At 61.3% G+C, this 15424-nt stretch overlaps 4 protein-coding genes across 4 annotated transcripts; 3 read left to right on the top strand and 1 right to left on the bottom strand.

Moving 5' to 3' along the window:
- Window positions 1-293: 293 nt before the first annotated feature.
- Window positions 294-6837, top strand: VDAG_03908 (peroxide stress-activated histidine kinase mak1; the record flags this gene model as incomplete). Its single annotated transcript, XM_009653992.1, has 2 exons — window positions 294-6519; window positions 6619-6837. The coding sequence occupies exons 1-2, from the start codon at window positions 646-648 to the stop codon at window positions 6835-6837; spliced, it is 6093 nt and encodes a 2030-aa protein (XP_009652287.1). The 5' UTR covers window positions 294-645.
- Window positions 6838-8571: 1734 nt separating this feature from the next.
- VDAG_03907 (aminopeptidase Y) lies at window positions 8572-10129 on the top strand (the record flags this gene model as incomplete). The annotated part of the gene is made up of 2 exons (XM_009653991.1): window positions 8572-8687; window positions 8752-10129. 2 exons carry the CDS (start codon window positions 8572-8574, stop codon window positions 10127-10129), a joined length of 1494 nt encoding a protein of 497 aa, XP_009652286.1.
- A 907-nt stretch (window positions 10130-11036) lies between these two features.
- On the top strand, window positions 11037-13157 carry VDAG_03906 (beta-galactosidase; the record flags this gene model as incomplete). The annotated part of the gene is made up of 1 exon (XM_009653990.1): window positions 11037-13157. One exon carries the CDS (start codon window positions 11037-11039, stop codon window positions 13155-13157), a length of 2121 nt encoding a protein of 706 aa, XP_009652285.1.
- Window positions 13158-13252: 95 nt separating this feature from the next.
- Window positions 13253-15382, bottom strand: VDAG_03905 (serin endopeptidase; the record flags this gene model as incomplete). The annotated part of the gene is made up of 1 exon (XM_009653989.1): window positions 13253-15382. One exon carries the CDS (start codon window positions 15380-15382, stop codon window positions 13253-13255), a length of 2130 nt encoding a protein of 709 aa, XP_009652284.1.
- Between the last annotated feature and the right edge of the window lie 42 nt (window positions 15383-15424).

Below are 15424 nucleotides of genomic sequence, written 5' to 3'. Positions count from 1 at the left end.
GGGGACTGGCCACGCTCCGCACTTTGCACTAACGAAGGGACTTGCGCACCAGCGGCCACTACCTCTCCACCTCCCACCCACCACGCACCGTCTGAGAAAGGGCAGCAGCAGCAGCAGCAGCACACCAGCACCTGAGCACACCAGCACCTGAGCACACCAGCACCTGAGCACCTCAGGGCCCTGCAAAGCAAAGCGCTGCAACGAGACGCTAACAACGCATACCTGCCAAACTACCCAAAGTCCTCTTGAGCGACTCCTTTGCCTCTGGCCCTGGCCCTGTCACCACCACCACCACCACCACCAACCTCGATCGCATTCTTCCCACTCCTCCTCCTCCGCCACGCCTCACTGCACCTGCAGCCTCTGTTTTTTTCCCCCTTTGGCCTGCTCACCACTCAGCCCTCTTCGCGAGCCTCGAAATATTGACTTGATTGCTTCCATTGTCCACCAGTGTGAGAGCGATACACGCCCAGCGACGATACTACGAGAAAGCCGGCTTTGTATCGTCTCTCGTCACCGCTTCGATACCGACCTCTCTCGTCTCGCCTTCCGTCTGTTTTCCCCCTTCGGCGCTACGACACGCCACTGCGCTTTGGACGACAAGACTTTCTGCACGCTCGTGTAGCGTCGTTCTCTCTATGAGGAATGCCCAGCCTCAACTCCCCGGGAGACAAGAAAGGCTCGTCCTTTGCGCGACGAATTAGCCTTCCCCGACGATCCTCTTCTTCCGATACCACAACGACCCCCGCGGCTGCCGCCAACGCCGCCGAGCGCAACGCGCCTCCGCCGAGTCCTCGTCATGGAATAGGCGCCGAGTCGCCAGCTGCTGCCAAAGCGCGACCAGCCATGCCCGCCCCAAACTCGCAATACCCTCCTGGCCGCGGCCACCCGAGCCCAAGCCCGCGTACTGTGAGCTTTGCCGATGACCTCGCCACTCGCAAAAACACCAAAGCCGGCCCGCCGAACCAGCACCCGCCCACGAACACTGACGACGTCGCTTTGCCCCACGTCGACTCGCAGCAGCAGCTCAACCAATACCGAGAACAGCTCGCCCGCGATCTCGAGCGACGTGAGCTCGCCAACAGAGGTCCCGCCACCGACCACGCCAGCAAGAGTCGCGTTTCGCCGATCCAGGAGGAGGAGGCTGCTGCTGCTGCCGCTGCCGCCGCCGCCGCTGCCGAACATGTTGCCAGCGTTGCGTCCATCTTGAGTTCGCCCCATGCCTTGAGCTCCGGACGGGCCTCTGTCGCGTCTACGGAATCCGGCAACACCATCCGCGGCGGCATGACCCCGGGCTACGTCGCCGCTACGCCGTCGTACCCCTTCCCCCGGATGACGACGCCAGGCATGGGCCCGGGCTTCATGCACCGTCCTTTTGCCAACCTCTCGCCTTCGACTCTCAACTTCATGTCCCAGACCATGTCCTTTGACCACTTTGCCCACGACAAGGTCCTGTCCAACTCGTCGACGCCGGCGTCCACCATGACCTTCCACCCCTCGGGCGCCACGCAGCAGCAGGACTACGGCGATTACCCCACGCCACACCTCTACGACCTCTCTCTGATGCTGGGCGCCGAGCCCGGCTTGGAAGCCTGGTGGGGCACCGTTGTCCAGATCCTGCGCGACGTGTACAAGGCCGAGAGAGTGACCCTCGCCGTGCCAGCTGACAGCACAGATATCGAGAATGTCCCGTGGGGTCAGAAAGCAACATACAACGAGCATGAAGAGGATGAACTGAGTCTTGGCTACATGGCCCGCGGTAGTAGCCTTGTGCCCAGCAGTGCTGACGAGCTCTCGCAAGCCACACCAGCCTCCAACGACTCTTTGCGACCACAGTCCCCAGCACGGCCCGGATTACACAGCCGCCATTCCTTCACCTCGTACGAGAACATCCGAGACCCTGCGGCGGCGGCGGCGGCGGGTGCCGCTCAACAGCCGCCGAGCCGTCGACCCTCCCACTTGTTCCGGAGCCAGAGCTATTTCCCGCCCGGCCGCACACCTGACGATTTCCAGCACGGCAGCAATAACCCGACGCTGAACCAAGCCTCTCTGGCGGAGCACAACGCCGAGGACGAACAGGCGCCTGGCTGGGAAGAGCCCGCCGGGTATCCAAAGGACGGGAAGGGCAGGGTGCTTCCTATGCTGCAGGCTCTGGATTTCGAAGCCGACCCACTCATCGACCACAGTGGCATCACGAGGGTGCTCGAACGAGGCAAGGTCATTGCCCTGACACGCAGCTATCCTTACCTGCAAAACCTGCCGTCAGAACCCCCTGCCGCTACTAAGCCGGGTGATCCTAGCCCTGGGCCCGCCAAGGCACCAGAAGCCGCGGCGAAGAAGAAACGGCCGAAAAGACCTCTGGGCGAATCCAGCACCACCAAGCTGTCGATGCTCCTGGGTGGTGTCGCACACCTCGGTGCTGAGAAGGCCCCGCCGTCAAGCAAGATCTCGCGTCTTGACCAAGAGAGCCCGAAACCCCCGACGCCGCAGTACGAAGAGTATGAGCAGGCACCACCGTCGCCGTGGTCACAGTCGCCTGCCCCTTCGCCTGCCATTCGATCCGACACGAAGGAAAACCCCTTTTTCGCCGACGCCATGGTGGACGAGGACTCCTTCAACCCAACCTCGGTACCAGAAGACTACACTGCCATGCCGCCACCGGAGGCTATCGGCGTTGAGAATTCGTGGACCGTGCTGCACATCCCCTTGACGCATCTGCTCCTCTCCGAACCTCACCGCCCGTTCAAGCTTGACAACGCTGCTTTGGAGCACAAGTCACACACCCGCGCACATGGCATCGGCAAGGTTGAGGGCCAGCCGCCTACGCCTGACGGCTCACGCCGGAAATCCAAATCGACACCCATTGCCATTCTTTCGATTCTGACGCCAGTCTTGCCGTACCCTTCCAACCTTCGACACTCCTTGGAACATCTCGCGCCCCACATGGCGACGTCATTCTCACTCGCTCGTCACTACACCAACCTAGAGACTGAGCTCGCCGGCATGCAACGGCGACGGCCTGCGACGGCTGGCTTTGGCGCCATTCACAGTGATGGACGACCACTGATGAACCCCTCGAACATGGCCAGCTTCAATTTCATGTCTTCCGAGGACATTGCCATGCCCAACTCTCTTGCAGACAGCCTGACTAGCCCCAGCGATTACTCTGGCCTGTCCAAGAGTGCGACCGGATCGCCCAGCGGCACGCCCAACTGGGATCAGAGCTCCCTGGGTATGGTCATGGATGCCAGGACAGGCTCGAGCCCGGCACAGATGGCTGGCGACAGCTACTTTAGCACGCGAACAAAGTCCAACCTCTCCAGGGCCGAGTCTACGTCCAAGAGCAGCATGCCGAGGTCTCGGAGCGGCTCCAAAGATTCACCACCGTTGGAGAAACGTCTGGTCCGGCAGCCTTCCGGCAGAACTGCTCCCCAGGATGGCACGCCGCGACCCGAAGCCCACGCGAGGGAGGCTGCAGGCGAGGGACAAACGTCGAGGAAAGGGTCGGTGGCCGATGAAGAGTCTGCAGGGGTACCTGAAGCGCGTGCAATGAAAACGCCAGAGGCAAACCAGTCTCGCCACACGCTGTTGCATTCCTATGGAGCCGATTTCGCGACCAGCTTCCAGTCGCTACCCCCAAGCTCCAGTGTTGTCAGCAAGCCCACTGCTTACAATCCCCCCTCTCGCGGCGCTTCCATCTCGTCTGGTCCAGTGGATATGCCGCCGCCTTCCGACCGGCTCAAGGGCCTCATGCTTGACGCCCTTCCCGCCCACGTCTTCGTCTCTCTGCCTCAGTCTGGTGAGGTGGTCTGGGTCAACAGTCGTTATCTGACGTATCGCGGCCAAACCGTTGCGGATCTAGCAGCTGATCCCTGGGGTAGCATTCACCCAGAAGATCGTGATGATTACCTGAAGGCGTGGGGTCATTCTCTGCGCACGGGGGAGCAGTTCTCGAGAACAGTTCGAATCAAGCGATTCGATGGCGCCTACCGCTGGTTCTACGCCCGAGCTGTCGCCTCGAGGGACAAGCGAGGCGTGCTCATGCAATTCCTGGGTTCGTATATGGACATTCATGACCAGCACATTGCCGAACTCAAGGCTGCGCGACAAGAAGAGATCGAGACGTCGGAAGCCAAACATCGCTTGCTGGCGAACCTCATTCCGCAGATTATTTTTACCGCTACCGAGGACGAAGGCATCACGTTCGCCAATGACCAGTGGCTGTCCTACACCGGTCAGAGTTTTACTGACTGTTTGGGGTTGGGATTCATGGATTTTGTGCATCCAGAAGATCTAGCCAAGTGCCAGATTCCGACAGACCGGCCACCAACTCCGATGCCACACAAGGGTCACTTCAGCAAAACGTCGTGGGGCGAGCCGCCACTCGACAGCCCTCACCGGACGCAGACAACACCAGCGACCGATTCGAATATTCGAGGTGTCCATCAGGCACTCTCTCGCAACAACAGCTCAAGCAGCAGCTCCGTATATGAGTTGCCCACAGCTGACCTAACAGAGCTCGCGAGAAAGGGTATCATCAAGGTCTCCACAGACAGCAACGGCAGACTCTCATACACGACCGAGGTCCGGCTTCGTTCCAAGAAGGGCGCCTATCGATGGCATCTTATCCGGTGTGTCGAAATCGACAACATTGACTTTGGAAGCGGCGCAAGCTCCTTCTTCGGTTCAGCCACAGACATCAACGACCACAAGCTACTCGAGGCCAAGCTCAAAGAGGCTATGGAATCGAAGAGCCGGTTCCTCAGCAACATGTCGCACGAGATTCGCACCCCTCTCATCGGAATCTCTGGCATGGTCAGCTTCCTCCAGGATAGCGTGCTGAACGAGGAACAGCGGGACTATACGAACACGATCCAAACGAGCGCCAACAGCCTTCTCATGATTATCAACGACATTCTCGACCTGTCCAAGGTCGATGCTGGCATGATGAAGCTCAAGTATGAGTGGTTCCACACGAGAGCCCTGATCGAGGACGTCAATGAGCTTGTCTCGACCATGGCCATTGCGAAACGGCTCGAGCTCAACTACGTCGTCGAACAAAACGTCCCGACGTGGATTAAAGGAGACAAGGTCAGGATACGACAGGTGTTGCTCAACGTCATCGGTAATGCCATTAAATTTACCTCGGAAGGTGAAGTCTTTAGTCGCTGCAGAGTGTACACCTCGGAGACGGCCATGCTCATGCCCAACGAAATCATGCTCGAATTTGCCATCATCGACACGGGCCGCGGCTTCACAGAAGAGGAGGCGGAGCTTATTTTCAAACCATTCAGCCAGATCGACGGAAGCAGCACCAGGCAGCACGGCGGTAGCGGTCTGGGTCTCGTCATTTCCAGGCAGTTGGTCGAACTTCACGGAGGTGTCATGGAGGGCACGGCAGTTCCTGGCAAAGGCTCAACCTTTACTTTTACAGCCCGTTTCACCTTGCCGACCGAAAACGATCATCCCGACGTCCCTGTGAGTCCGGACATCATGGCATCACAGCCGAAGCCAAGGGTGTCGTCATCCGAACCGAAGCAACCAGCAAGCAGACGCCTCAGGGACGAAGCCATGGCGCGAACCAGCCCCTCGACTGACGAGGGCACAACCTCGACAGCTTCTAGCGGCAGCTCTGTGCCGTCCACCCACTCTGGGCGTTCGCAAGACACCGGGCGGTCGTCCGTGTCGTCGATCAACGTGGGCCTCGTCCACTTTAGTGAGGCCGCTCGCGCGAGTGGACAAGACTTGTCGCAGATGAAATTGGAGATACCGCCAAGCGACACGTCCAGTGATGCCACGCCAACCAACGACTCGAACAAGATGCTGGGCGCAGCGGAAGAGTTCCGACCACCAATGTACTCCATCCTCATCATTTGCCCCCAGACGCACAGTCGTGAGGCTACAACCCAGCACATTGAGCAGACGCTGCCCAAAGAGGTGCCGCGTCAGATTACTGCGCTCAAGTCCATGGTGGAGGCAGACAAGCTCATCGGCGGCGACGACCCTGTTCACTTTACGCACATTGTCCTCAACCTGCCCTCGCCCGAGGAACTTGTCGCGACGATGACCAAGATTGAGCGCAATGTGGTGACGGACAAGACAACGGTCCTCGTTCTCTCGGACACGGGTCAGCGGCAGGCGGTGATGAAACTGGTGGCCGAGTCGAAGCAGGAGGCGCTGCTGTCGGAGGAACGCGTGACATTCATCAACAAGCCGGTCAAGCCGTCCCGTTTTGCCGTCATCTTTGACCCCGAGAAGGTGCTCGACTCGAGCATCGACCGCAACCGGTCGACGGCGCAGCGCATGGTGGAGAGCCAAAAGGCCAGCTACGAGGAGATCGGGAAGCGCATGGGCAATAAGGGGTACAAGGTGCTTCTCGTCGAGGACAACTCTGTCAACCAGAAGGTGCTGCAGAAGTACCTTAAAAAGGTCGGCGTCGAGGTCGAGGTGGCGGCGGACGGCGTCGAGTGCACGGATATGGTGCTGGCGCGGGGCCACGAGTACTACTCTCTCATTCTGGTTCGTTTCTCTGCCCTGTTTCCTTGTTCTCCTTCTCCCTCTCCCTCTATCTCTCTCTCTCTCTCTCTCTCTCTCTCTCTCTACTGACAATCATGACAGTGCGATCTCCACATGCCGCGCAAAGACGGCTACCAAGCGTGCCGCGAGATTCGAGAGTGGGAAGTCAACAATCGGCTGGCTCGCATGCCCATCATTGCCCTGTCGGCCAACGTCATGTCGGACGTGCAGGACAAGTGCGTGGCGGCCGGGTTCAGCGACTACGTCACCAAGCCGGTGGACTTTATCAGCCTCAGCAGAGCCATGAGCAAGTTCTTCTGAGGGTTCTGGACTATCGCATTTTTTCCAGTTCATTTTGCCACGACTTTGATTCGGTTCGCATGGCAAGCGGGTGGGCACGCGTTTGCTGTTCGCCATGTTATGCATGGAGGGGGAGGGTAGGAGGGAGAAGCGAGGCGGAGGAAGTGAAAGCGTCAGAGGCTGATGGGTCGAGGTTACATGATCAAACGTATGGGACACGGGGGGCATAGGGACGCGGAATACGGAGGGGCATACAAGGGCGTACGGCGTTGTTTACTTTTCATGCCTTTTCGTCTGTTTTATCATTTTTTTCTGTTGCTTTTTCAAATAATTCCAGGTCTGTTGGCCTCTGGCTTCTGTGCGTGAGACCAGAGTTACAGGGGCAGGCGGATGCTTGGGTGTACTAATGCGTATGAGGAGGGAAGCGGAAGAAAGGGGCCAAGCATGTGGGCAGCATCCAGGGCGGATGGGGGCTAGAGGGGCACGTGGAGCGTGGAACATGGCATGATTAGAATAGGTGCAAAAATACCCATCCGGTTTCTGTGCGAGCTGCTTCTCTTCGAGGGGTTTCCAGTGGGCATTGTGGTGTCAAGCCGCTTGATGAACTACATTGACCGCTGGGGCTTCAAGTACCTAGGTGCCTTATGCCTTGCCTACCTATGGTACAGCCCAAGTGGGTGGCTGCAATGTGGCAGAGTGAGAGAAGGCGTCGGGTGAGGCGGCGCCACAGCGGGGATGGCTCCTGCCTGGCGTTGCGCCTGGGCAACGAGTCGTCGTGTGCCACTTGCCCGCTGTAACTTTTGCTGTGAATGCACCATCCGTGGCCTCACGGCTGACTTGAGTACCTACCTTGCTACGTATCTCAGACACGGCGCTCTTTCACCCGCCAAGCTGTTCGGCACGCCTCTCTTGGCCTTCGACTCTGGGCCCCAGGGCTGGCGGCCGTCGAGAACCATTCAACACCAATGGCTGGCAAGACCCAAAGACCTTTTCACCTGCCTATCTGATGCTGGGTCTCCGGGCCCTGGTCGCTGGTCGCTGGCCGGGGGGGGTCCGTCGCGTCATCCAGTGGGCGGATGGGGTAGGATGATTAGCTCGCACTCGGAGGGACAGGGCGGGGGCAATCCCTGGAGAATCAAGGTTGAGGTGGCTTCGAGTAAGCTTCTTTTCTTCCCGCCCATCCTGTCCAGAAGCGATATCCCGTACTGATCTTATCGGCGTCATCACGACCGTGCGCCTCGCTGCATTCGAGGAACCTGTGGCCGCTGGGGAATGCCATGGGCATGAAATGTCCCTACGATGGATTGGCAGACGCGATACTAGCCGTCCCCAAGGACAGGGTCGTCGACACTCAGAGAAAATTCACGTCCCAGCCTTCATCCGGACCATTCGAACCCCCCCAGCCCTTGGCTGTGGCCCGCCGACGACCCCTCACGAACGTCGACCTTCCCGATGTAGCAACTGCCATGACAAGCCCTGCCGATCCGCACGCCGCCGCGGTGGAACGCCACCAGGGGAGGCGACAAAACATTTCATTCACCGAGGGGATCCGAATCCAGTGCAACCTTGCTTTGTGGAGGGAAGAGAGAAAGAGTGCGCGCGCGCGCGAGAGGAATCGTGGATAAATAACATGGCTCTCCCCCAGGCCGCAGCCCGTTGCCACGCCTCTGGGTCAGGTCTAGCTAACGCTGACATTCCTGTCGATCCGTCTCGCCGACGGCTTCTCACACACACTTCGGTCCCTCGTCCGCAGCCATGAAGTTCTCCCAGACCGCGGCAGCCCTGCTGTCGCTGGCTTCTGTCACTGCTGCCGCGCAGTGCAAGCCCAAGATTGAGTCCGAGGCGTTCCAGGCCGAGATCAAGACGGAAAAGTGAGTGCGCCCTCGTCCGGCCCTCATTGCGCCACCATGTTGGTATCGTGTTGACATTCTGCAGCCTCTGGTCTCACCTCGTCGCCCTCAACGACATTGCCTTCAAGGTCGGCGGCGGCAACCGTGCGTTTGGTCTTCCCGGCTATGCTGCTTCGGTCGACTACATCTGGTCGCACATCTCCAACGTGACGGCGACCAAGGCCTGGAAGCAAGATTTCCCCGCCTGGTTCGGCATTGTCAACTCCATTTCCTTTTCTGTGGACGACAAGGACTACTACATCTACGGCATCTCGTACTCTCCCTCGACCCCGAAGGAGGGCATCACGTCCGAGATTGTCCTCGGCCCCGCCGGCGCCGCCGGCTGCGATGCCAAGAACTACGAGGGCCTCGACGTCAAGGGCAAGATTGTCCTGACGCAGCGCTTCCGCTGCCCCACGGGCGGCACCCTCGCCGGCCGCGTGCGCCCTGCTGCGGCGGCCGGTGCGGCGGGCGTCATCATCTACCACGACATTGAGACGCTGCCGACGGCCGGCTCGCTCGGCGAGGTCAACATGAGCGCGTACGTGTCGACGGGCTTCATCCGCAAGGCCGACGGCGAGGCGCTCGCGGCGCGCATCCAGGCTGGCGAGAAGGTCGTCGGCTTCTTCCAGCACGACCAGCTCGTCGAGGAGCGCATCACGCAGAACGTCTTTGTCGAGACGGAGGAGGGCGACCCGCACAACGTCATTGTGCTCGGCGCCCACCTCGACTCGGTGCAGGCGGGGCCCGGCATCAACGACGACGCGTCGGGCTCGAGCCTGATCCTCGAGGTGTTCAAGGCGCTGCAGAAGTACCGGTTCAAGAACAAGGTGCGGTTCGCGTGGTGGGGCGCCGAGGAGAACGGCCTGCTGGGCTCGCGGTTCTACACGCAGAGCCTCGAGGCGGCCGAGGTCGACGACATCCTGGCCTACCTCAACTTTGACATGGTGTCCAAGGGCTACTTTGGCGTCAGCGACAACGACGGCAGCACGCACGGGTCGGTGGCGCCGCGCGGGTCGGAGACGATTGAGGCGATTTACGTCGACTGGTTCGAGAGCCAGGGCCACGTCGTGACGCCGGCCGTGCTCACCAACGGCAGCGACTACGCCTCGTTCTGGCAGGTCCTAGGCAAGCCCTTTGGCTTCCTCAACACGGGCACCGGCGTCGCCCAGGACCCGTGCTACCACCAGGCCTGCGACACGATTGACAACCCCGACCGCGAGACCATTACCGTCAACGCCAAGGCCGCCGCCCACATGCTGTCGATCCTGGCGGTGAACGGCACCGCCATTATCCCCAAGCAGACCGTCAACGCCACCATGCTCAACGACCTCCGCGCGCGCCATGTCGGGCCCGAGGTCATTGACATTGCCGAGCTCGAGGCGCTTGGCGAGAGGCATCTTGGCTGCGGTCACGATCTGTGAGGTGGCCCGAGACGGAGGGTGTTAGAGAAGCAGCAGCATCTGGTGTAGCATAGGCGTTGTCGTTGGCGTTGCATGTGTGTTGTGGCTGGTGTAGTATAGGCATGGTGAATGAGAGATGATGTTGATGATAAGATGCCAAATATGCGCTGTCAGGGTTGTCCCAATCGTTGACTGATTGTACATCCAAGGGGGGAACAGATTAAGCCGCACTCCAAATCAGCCAAACACAGGTATCATCCAGAAAGACTCCTAACTTCGGAACCCTCTCAATAACTCGTATCTTGATCAAATGCTCTAAAATCCCACCTACTACATAATCAACGACCACTATTAAGGGCAAATCTGTTTTTACAAGTTTTAAGCTGATATTCAATATAATAGAACGGTTCAAAGTAAGGTCACCTCTAAGGAATATGGCTTTTTTTGGTTCCCCCTTGACATCCTACGAACGCTGGAGACAGGAGACAGATCGCATGGGAACATGGCCAAGCCGCCCCATCATTTTGACTGGGTCTTTACCGGGTCTTTACTGGATCTTTTACCGTGTCTTTACTGTCTGCTGTGTCTTTACTGGCAAGACTGGATCTCAGCAATGGATTCCGATGGAACGTCGCTGGAGTTTCGCTGAGGAAGGATCGACAACCCCTCAATGGCGGTCGCGACTGCCCTGTTTCCCATTGCGTTGCCCCTCACTTCTCCACGTGATCACGGCACTCCACCACCTCTGAACAAAAGCACAACGAAGACGAGCTCATCTTTCAAGTCATCTAGCTATCGAGACTCTCCTTATATTTCATCTGCGTCTTCCGTGCGACATCTGCATCTCCCGTGCGACATCAACTCCTGTCGACCCACGCATCTCACCTCATCCCCTCCGAAGACAAAACACCCCGCCCGCCAGTACACGATGGCAGACGCAACCCCTTACCCCCGCCCCGATCACCACCGCCCCAACCTCCGGTGGCAGTCCCTCAACGGACCGTGGTCTTTTCTCTTTGACGACGACGACGTCGGTCTCACCCAGACATGGCACAAGACCGGCCTGCCGGCCTCCGTCGCGCTGAGTGCCCCGGCCGCCGCGGCCCAGACCAAATCGGCGACGGCAGCCGAGGGCGACTCCATCACCCAGCGCATCGCCGCCGGCACCCAGGACCTGCTGGCCAACAACGTCTTCGCCCGCGCCGACGCCCAGACGCACGACAAGCGCACCATCACCGTGCCCTTTGCCTTCCAGACGCCGGCGTCGGGCATCAACGACCGCGGCGTCCACGAGGTGCTGTGGTACGAGCGCGCCGTCGCCGACCCGCGCACGGCCGCAGACCGCGCCGCGGGCCAGAGGGTCCTGCTGCGCTTCGGCGCCGTGGACTACGAGGCCACCGTGTGGATTGACGGCCACCTTGTCGGCGGCCACCGCGGCGGCCATGTGCCCTTTGAGCTGGATGTCTCGGATGCGCTGCGCGAGGGCGGCCCTCGCCGGCTTACGGTTCGCGTCTTTGACTCGGCGTATGACCTGACCCAGCCGCGGGGGAAGCAGTACTGGGGCCCCAAGCCGGAGAGCATCTTCTACACGCCTTCCGGGGGCATCTGGCAGTCTGTCTGGGTCGAGGTTGTGCCGCCGGCACGCATTGCTGATAGCAGTGCGGGGACCGTGATTCGGTCGACTGACATTGAGACGGGGACGCTGCGGAGCAATGTGGCGGTCCTCGGTCGTCGTGTCGGGCAGGCGCTCGAGGTTGAGATTGAGGCCAGTCTCGCCGGTGTGCCCGTTGCGACGTCGGAGCGCAAGGCCCTTTCGAAGGAGTCGAATGCCGTCGCTGTCGAGCTCGATCTTCGTCTGTCAGAGGAGAAACGCAAGCAACTGCCGCCCGCTTTCCTTGTCGGAGCGCCTTTCGAGGATGATTCTGCCTGGCGCGAGGGCCTCGCTCTCTGGTCGCCGGAGCACCCTTCCCTCTACGACCTCACTCTCCGCCTATATGACTCTGCCGGTGCCGTTCTCGACGAGGTCGCCACCACGACGGGCATGCGGTCCATCGCGTGGGCCCAGAACGACGGCCACTGGCGGCTCAACGGGCGGCCGTACTTCCAGGCGCTGTGTCTCGACCAGGGCTACTGGCCTGAGACGCTCATGACGCCGCCTTCGCAGGAGAGCCTCAAGGAGGACATTCTGCTGGCGAAGCGCATGGGACTCAACGGGTGTCGCAAGCACCAAAAGGTCGAGGACCCCGTCTTCTACTACTGGGCCGATCGCCTGGGCTACCTGGTCTGGGGCGAGATGGCCAATGCCTACCAGTTCAGCGCTGCGTACATGGAACGGTTCGACGAAGAGTGGGCGGCGAGCGTGCGGCTGGCGGTCAACCACCCTTCCGTCGTGACGTGGACGCCCGTCAACGAGAGCTGGGGATACCCGTCGCTCAAGGACAGCATTGAGCAGCGGAACCACATCCGCTCGCTGTACTACCTCACCAAGACGCTGGACCCGACGAGAAGCATCAACGACAACTGCGGCTGGGAGCACGTCATGACCGACCTCACGACCTTTCACGACTACGCCGACGGGCCGCAGCTCGCTGAGAATTGCGCGACCATGGACAAGATCCTCGACACCAAGGCCGGGCGCGACATGTTTGTGCCAGCCGTTGCCGGTGACGCCGGCTCCCGACACAAGCAGGGTGCGCCCGTCATGTGCACCGAGTTTGGCGGCGTCAACATCGCGGCGGCCAAGGGCAAGGAGGGCGACGACAGGGACTGGGGGTACACGACGGCGGCCGATTCGGAGGACTTGCTCAAGAGAATTGAGAGGCTCGTGCGGGGCGTCGTCGAAGGGGGCCACTGCTGCGCGTTTGTGTACACGCAGCTCGCTGACATTGAGCAGGAGACGAATGGGCTCTACACGTTTGATCGCAAGGACAAGCTCGACGCCGCGAGGGTCAAGGCGCTCATTGAGGAGGCGCTCAAGGCGTTCTATGCGAGGGTAGAGGGGCAGTACGTGTCGGCACAGACGATGAGCAGTAGAATGAGCAGCCCATAAACGAATCACGCTGCATCCAGACAGGGTTCACACTCAACATTAGATGTTTATTATCATGAGATACAAAGCGCAACCTCCTCTTCCTCGGTCCTCCCCTACGCCGCCGCCTCGAGCAGACGGCGCTTGCACTTTTGGCTGAGATATTTCAGCACAAACGGCACGCTCTCGACGACGACCCAGTCATCCTTGTTGTCGCGGTCGCCGTGGATGCGCAGCGCGCTGGCGACAAACTTGTACGCGCCCTCGGGCGCGACGGTGCCGTCGGCGAGGCGGCCGTCAAAGTTGTGCGTGTACCCGATCGTCGGGGCATAGTAGAGGGGCGTCCGCGGCAGGCTGCCGACTATGGTGTAGCCGAGCCAAGGCTTGGTCGTGGCGTTGCCGCTGTCGCTGCCGCTGTCGCTGCCGTTGTGGAGGGGCACGAGGTCGACGTGCAGCTCTGGGGTGCCGATCGTGGGGATGGCGACCATCTTGGGCAGCACCGAGGGGGCCCAGGTGCTGCCGGGGCGGGGGATGGTGAAGGTGCGGTTCGCGGCGACGGGGATCAGGAAGTGCGTCTCGGTCGAGGAGAGGTAGACGCCCGTGTGGGCGACCCTCTGGTTGTGGAACGGGGGGAAGTCGTGGAGGCTGCCGGCGAGGCCGACGTACGGCAGCGTCAGACGGGCGGCGCCTGGGGACGAGGGCGTGATGGTGATGTAGCCGCTGTAGACGGGGAGGCGGCCGGCGTCGAGTCCGGCGGGAGGCGTCAGCGTGAAGGTGACCTTGGCCGAGGCACCGGCGGGGACGGTCACGGTATCGCTCTCAAAGGCGATCGAGGCCCAGGCGTCGGCGGTCGGCGGCGGGAAGCGGGCGATGGTGAGCATGTCGTCGGCGGAGAAGCTGTAGGCGGTGGCGGCCTTGGCGTGGCCGAACGTGTAGGTGACGGCCTCGGCGGCCGTGTTCTCGAGGGTGAAGGTGCGCTTGGGCGTAAAGTTATCCGTGTCGTTGAAGGAGAAGCTGCTGGTGTCGACGAGGGTCGTGGCGTGGGCGGCGTCGTAGGCCTGGACCAGGCCGGCACCCTGCTGGGGCACGGGCGCGAGCACGTCGTCGTGCGTCGTCTTGCCGTCGAACCAGGGCAGCGGCTTGGCCGTGCTGGACAGCACGTTGCGCAGGGCCTGCGCGTTGAGCGTCTTGCGCGCCTGGCCGACGAGACCGTAGATGGCGGCCGCGAGCGGCGCCGACATGGACGTGCCCGGGTTCACGGCGTAGTCGCCCTCGCCCCAGGTCCACGTCGACAGGATGCCGCCGCCGGGCGTCGTGAACTGCGGCTTCACCACCATCTCCCACGAGGGACCCCAGCTGGTGAAGCCGCTCGTCAGGCCGGCGCCGGGCCCGTTGCTGAGGTCCTCGGCCCAGATGCGCGCCGACTCGACGGGGGTCATGGTCACGTCGATCTGCTGACCAGCCCTCAAGGCCTTGAGCCACGCGGCAGCCTGGGCAGGGGACACGACGAAGACGCCCTCGATGCCTTTGGTGTACACATAGGTGGCCGCCACGCGGGCATCGCTCTCGGGGTAGTAGATGATGTGCTTGCCGCCCTTGGTGACCAAGTTGGCGGCCTGGTTATCCGAGTTGCAGTTGACGGTAAAGGGGAGTAGAATGGCGACGCCATTGAGATCAGGCAAGTCGGCGGGCACAGAGGTGCAGGCGTACGTCGTCAGGTCGCTGGCGTTGGCGGCGGGCGCCCAGAGACGCACCGTCGTGTTGGTCTGGAGGATGGGGTTCCCCTCTAACCAGCCGAAGCCGTGGGAGCCGGTGCCGTTGGTGAATTCGCCCCTCGTCATGATGGTCGGCAGCTTGGTGTTGTCGACGGAGCCGATGGCGGCGACCTCCCTGCCCGAGGCCGGAGACGCCGCGTTCCACAGGCCGAGACCGCCCGAGTTGCCGGTGGCCACGGTGACGGGCACGCCGGCGGCGGCGAGACGAGACACGGCGTCGGCAGCAGCGTCGCTCGAGAATCCAGAGTCGTCACCGGCCGACAGAGAAACGACATCGGCCCCCTCGTCGTGGGCGCGGGTAGATGCCGGCCACGAGAAGCTCGCTCGTCGCGAAGCCAGCGCACCCGCTCGTCTTGTAGACGCCGAGCGTCGCGTCGGGCGCCGCGCCCGTAATCCGAGCTCGTTCGCCTGGGCCGCCACGATGCCGCTGACGTGGCGTGCCGTGGCCCTGGCATGTGTCGATGGGGTCATTGTCGGGCTTGAGGTTGCCGCCCTCGTCAAACTCGTCGCCCG

This window comes from Verticillium dahliae, genomic scaffold, assembly GCF_000150675.1.
Source record: "Verticillium dahliae VdLs.17 supercont1.6 genomic scaffold, whole genome shotgun sequence".
Taxonomy (NCBI): Eukaryota; Fungi; Ascomycota; class Sordariomycetes; order Glomerellales; family Plectosphaerellaceae; genus Verticillium; species Verticillium dahliae.
Note: the sequence above shows the minus strand (reverse complement) of the source record. Positions and strands in the feature narration are given on the sequence as shown.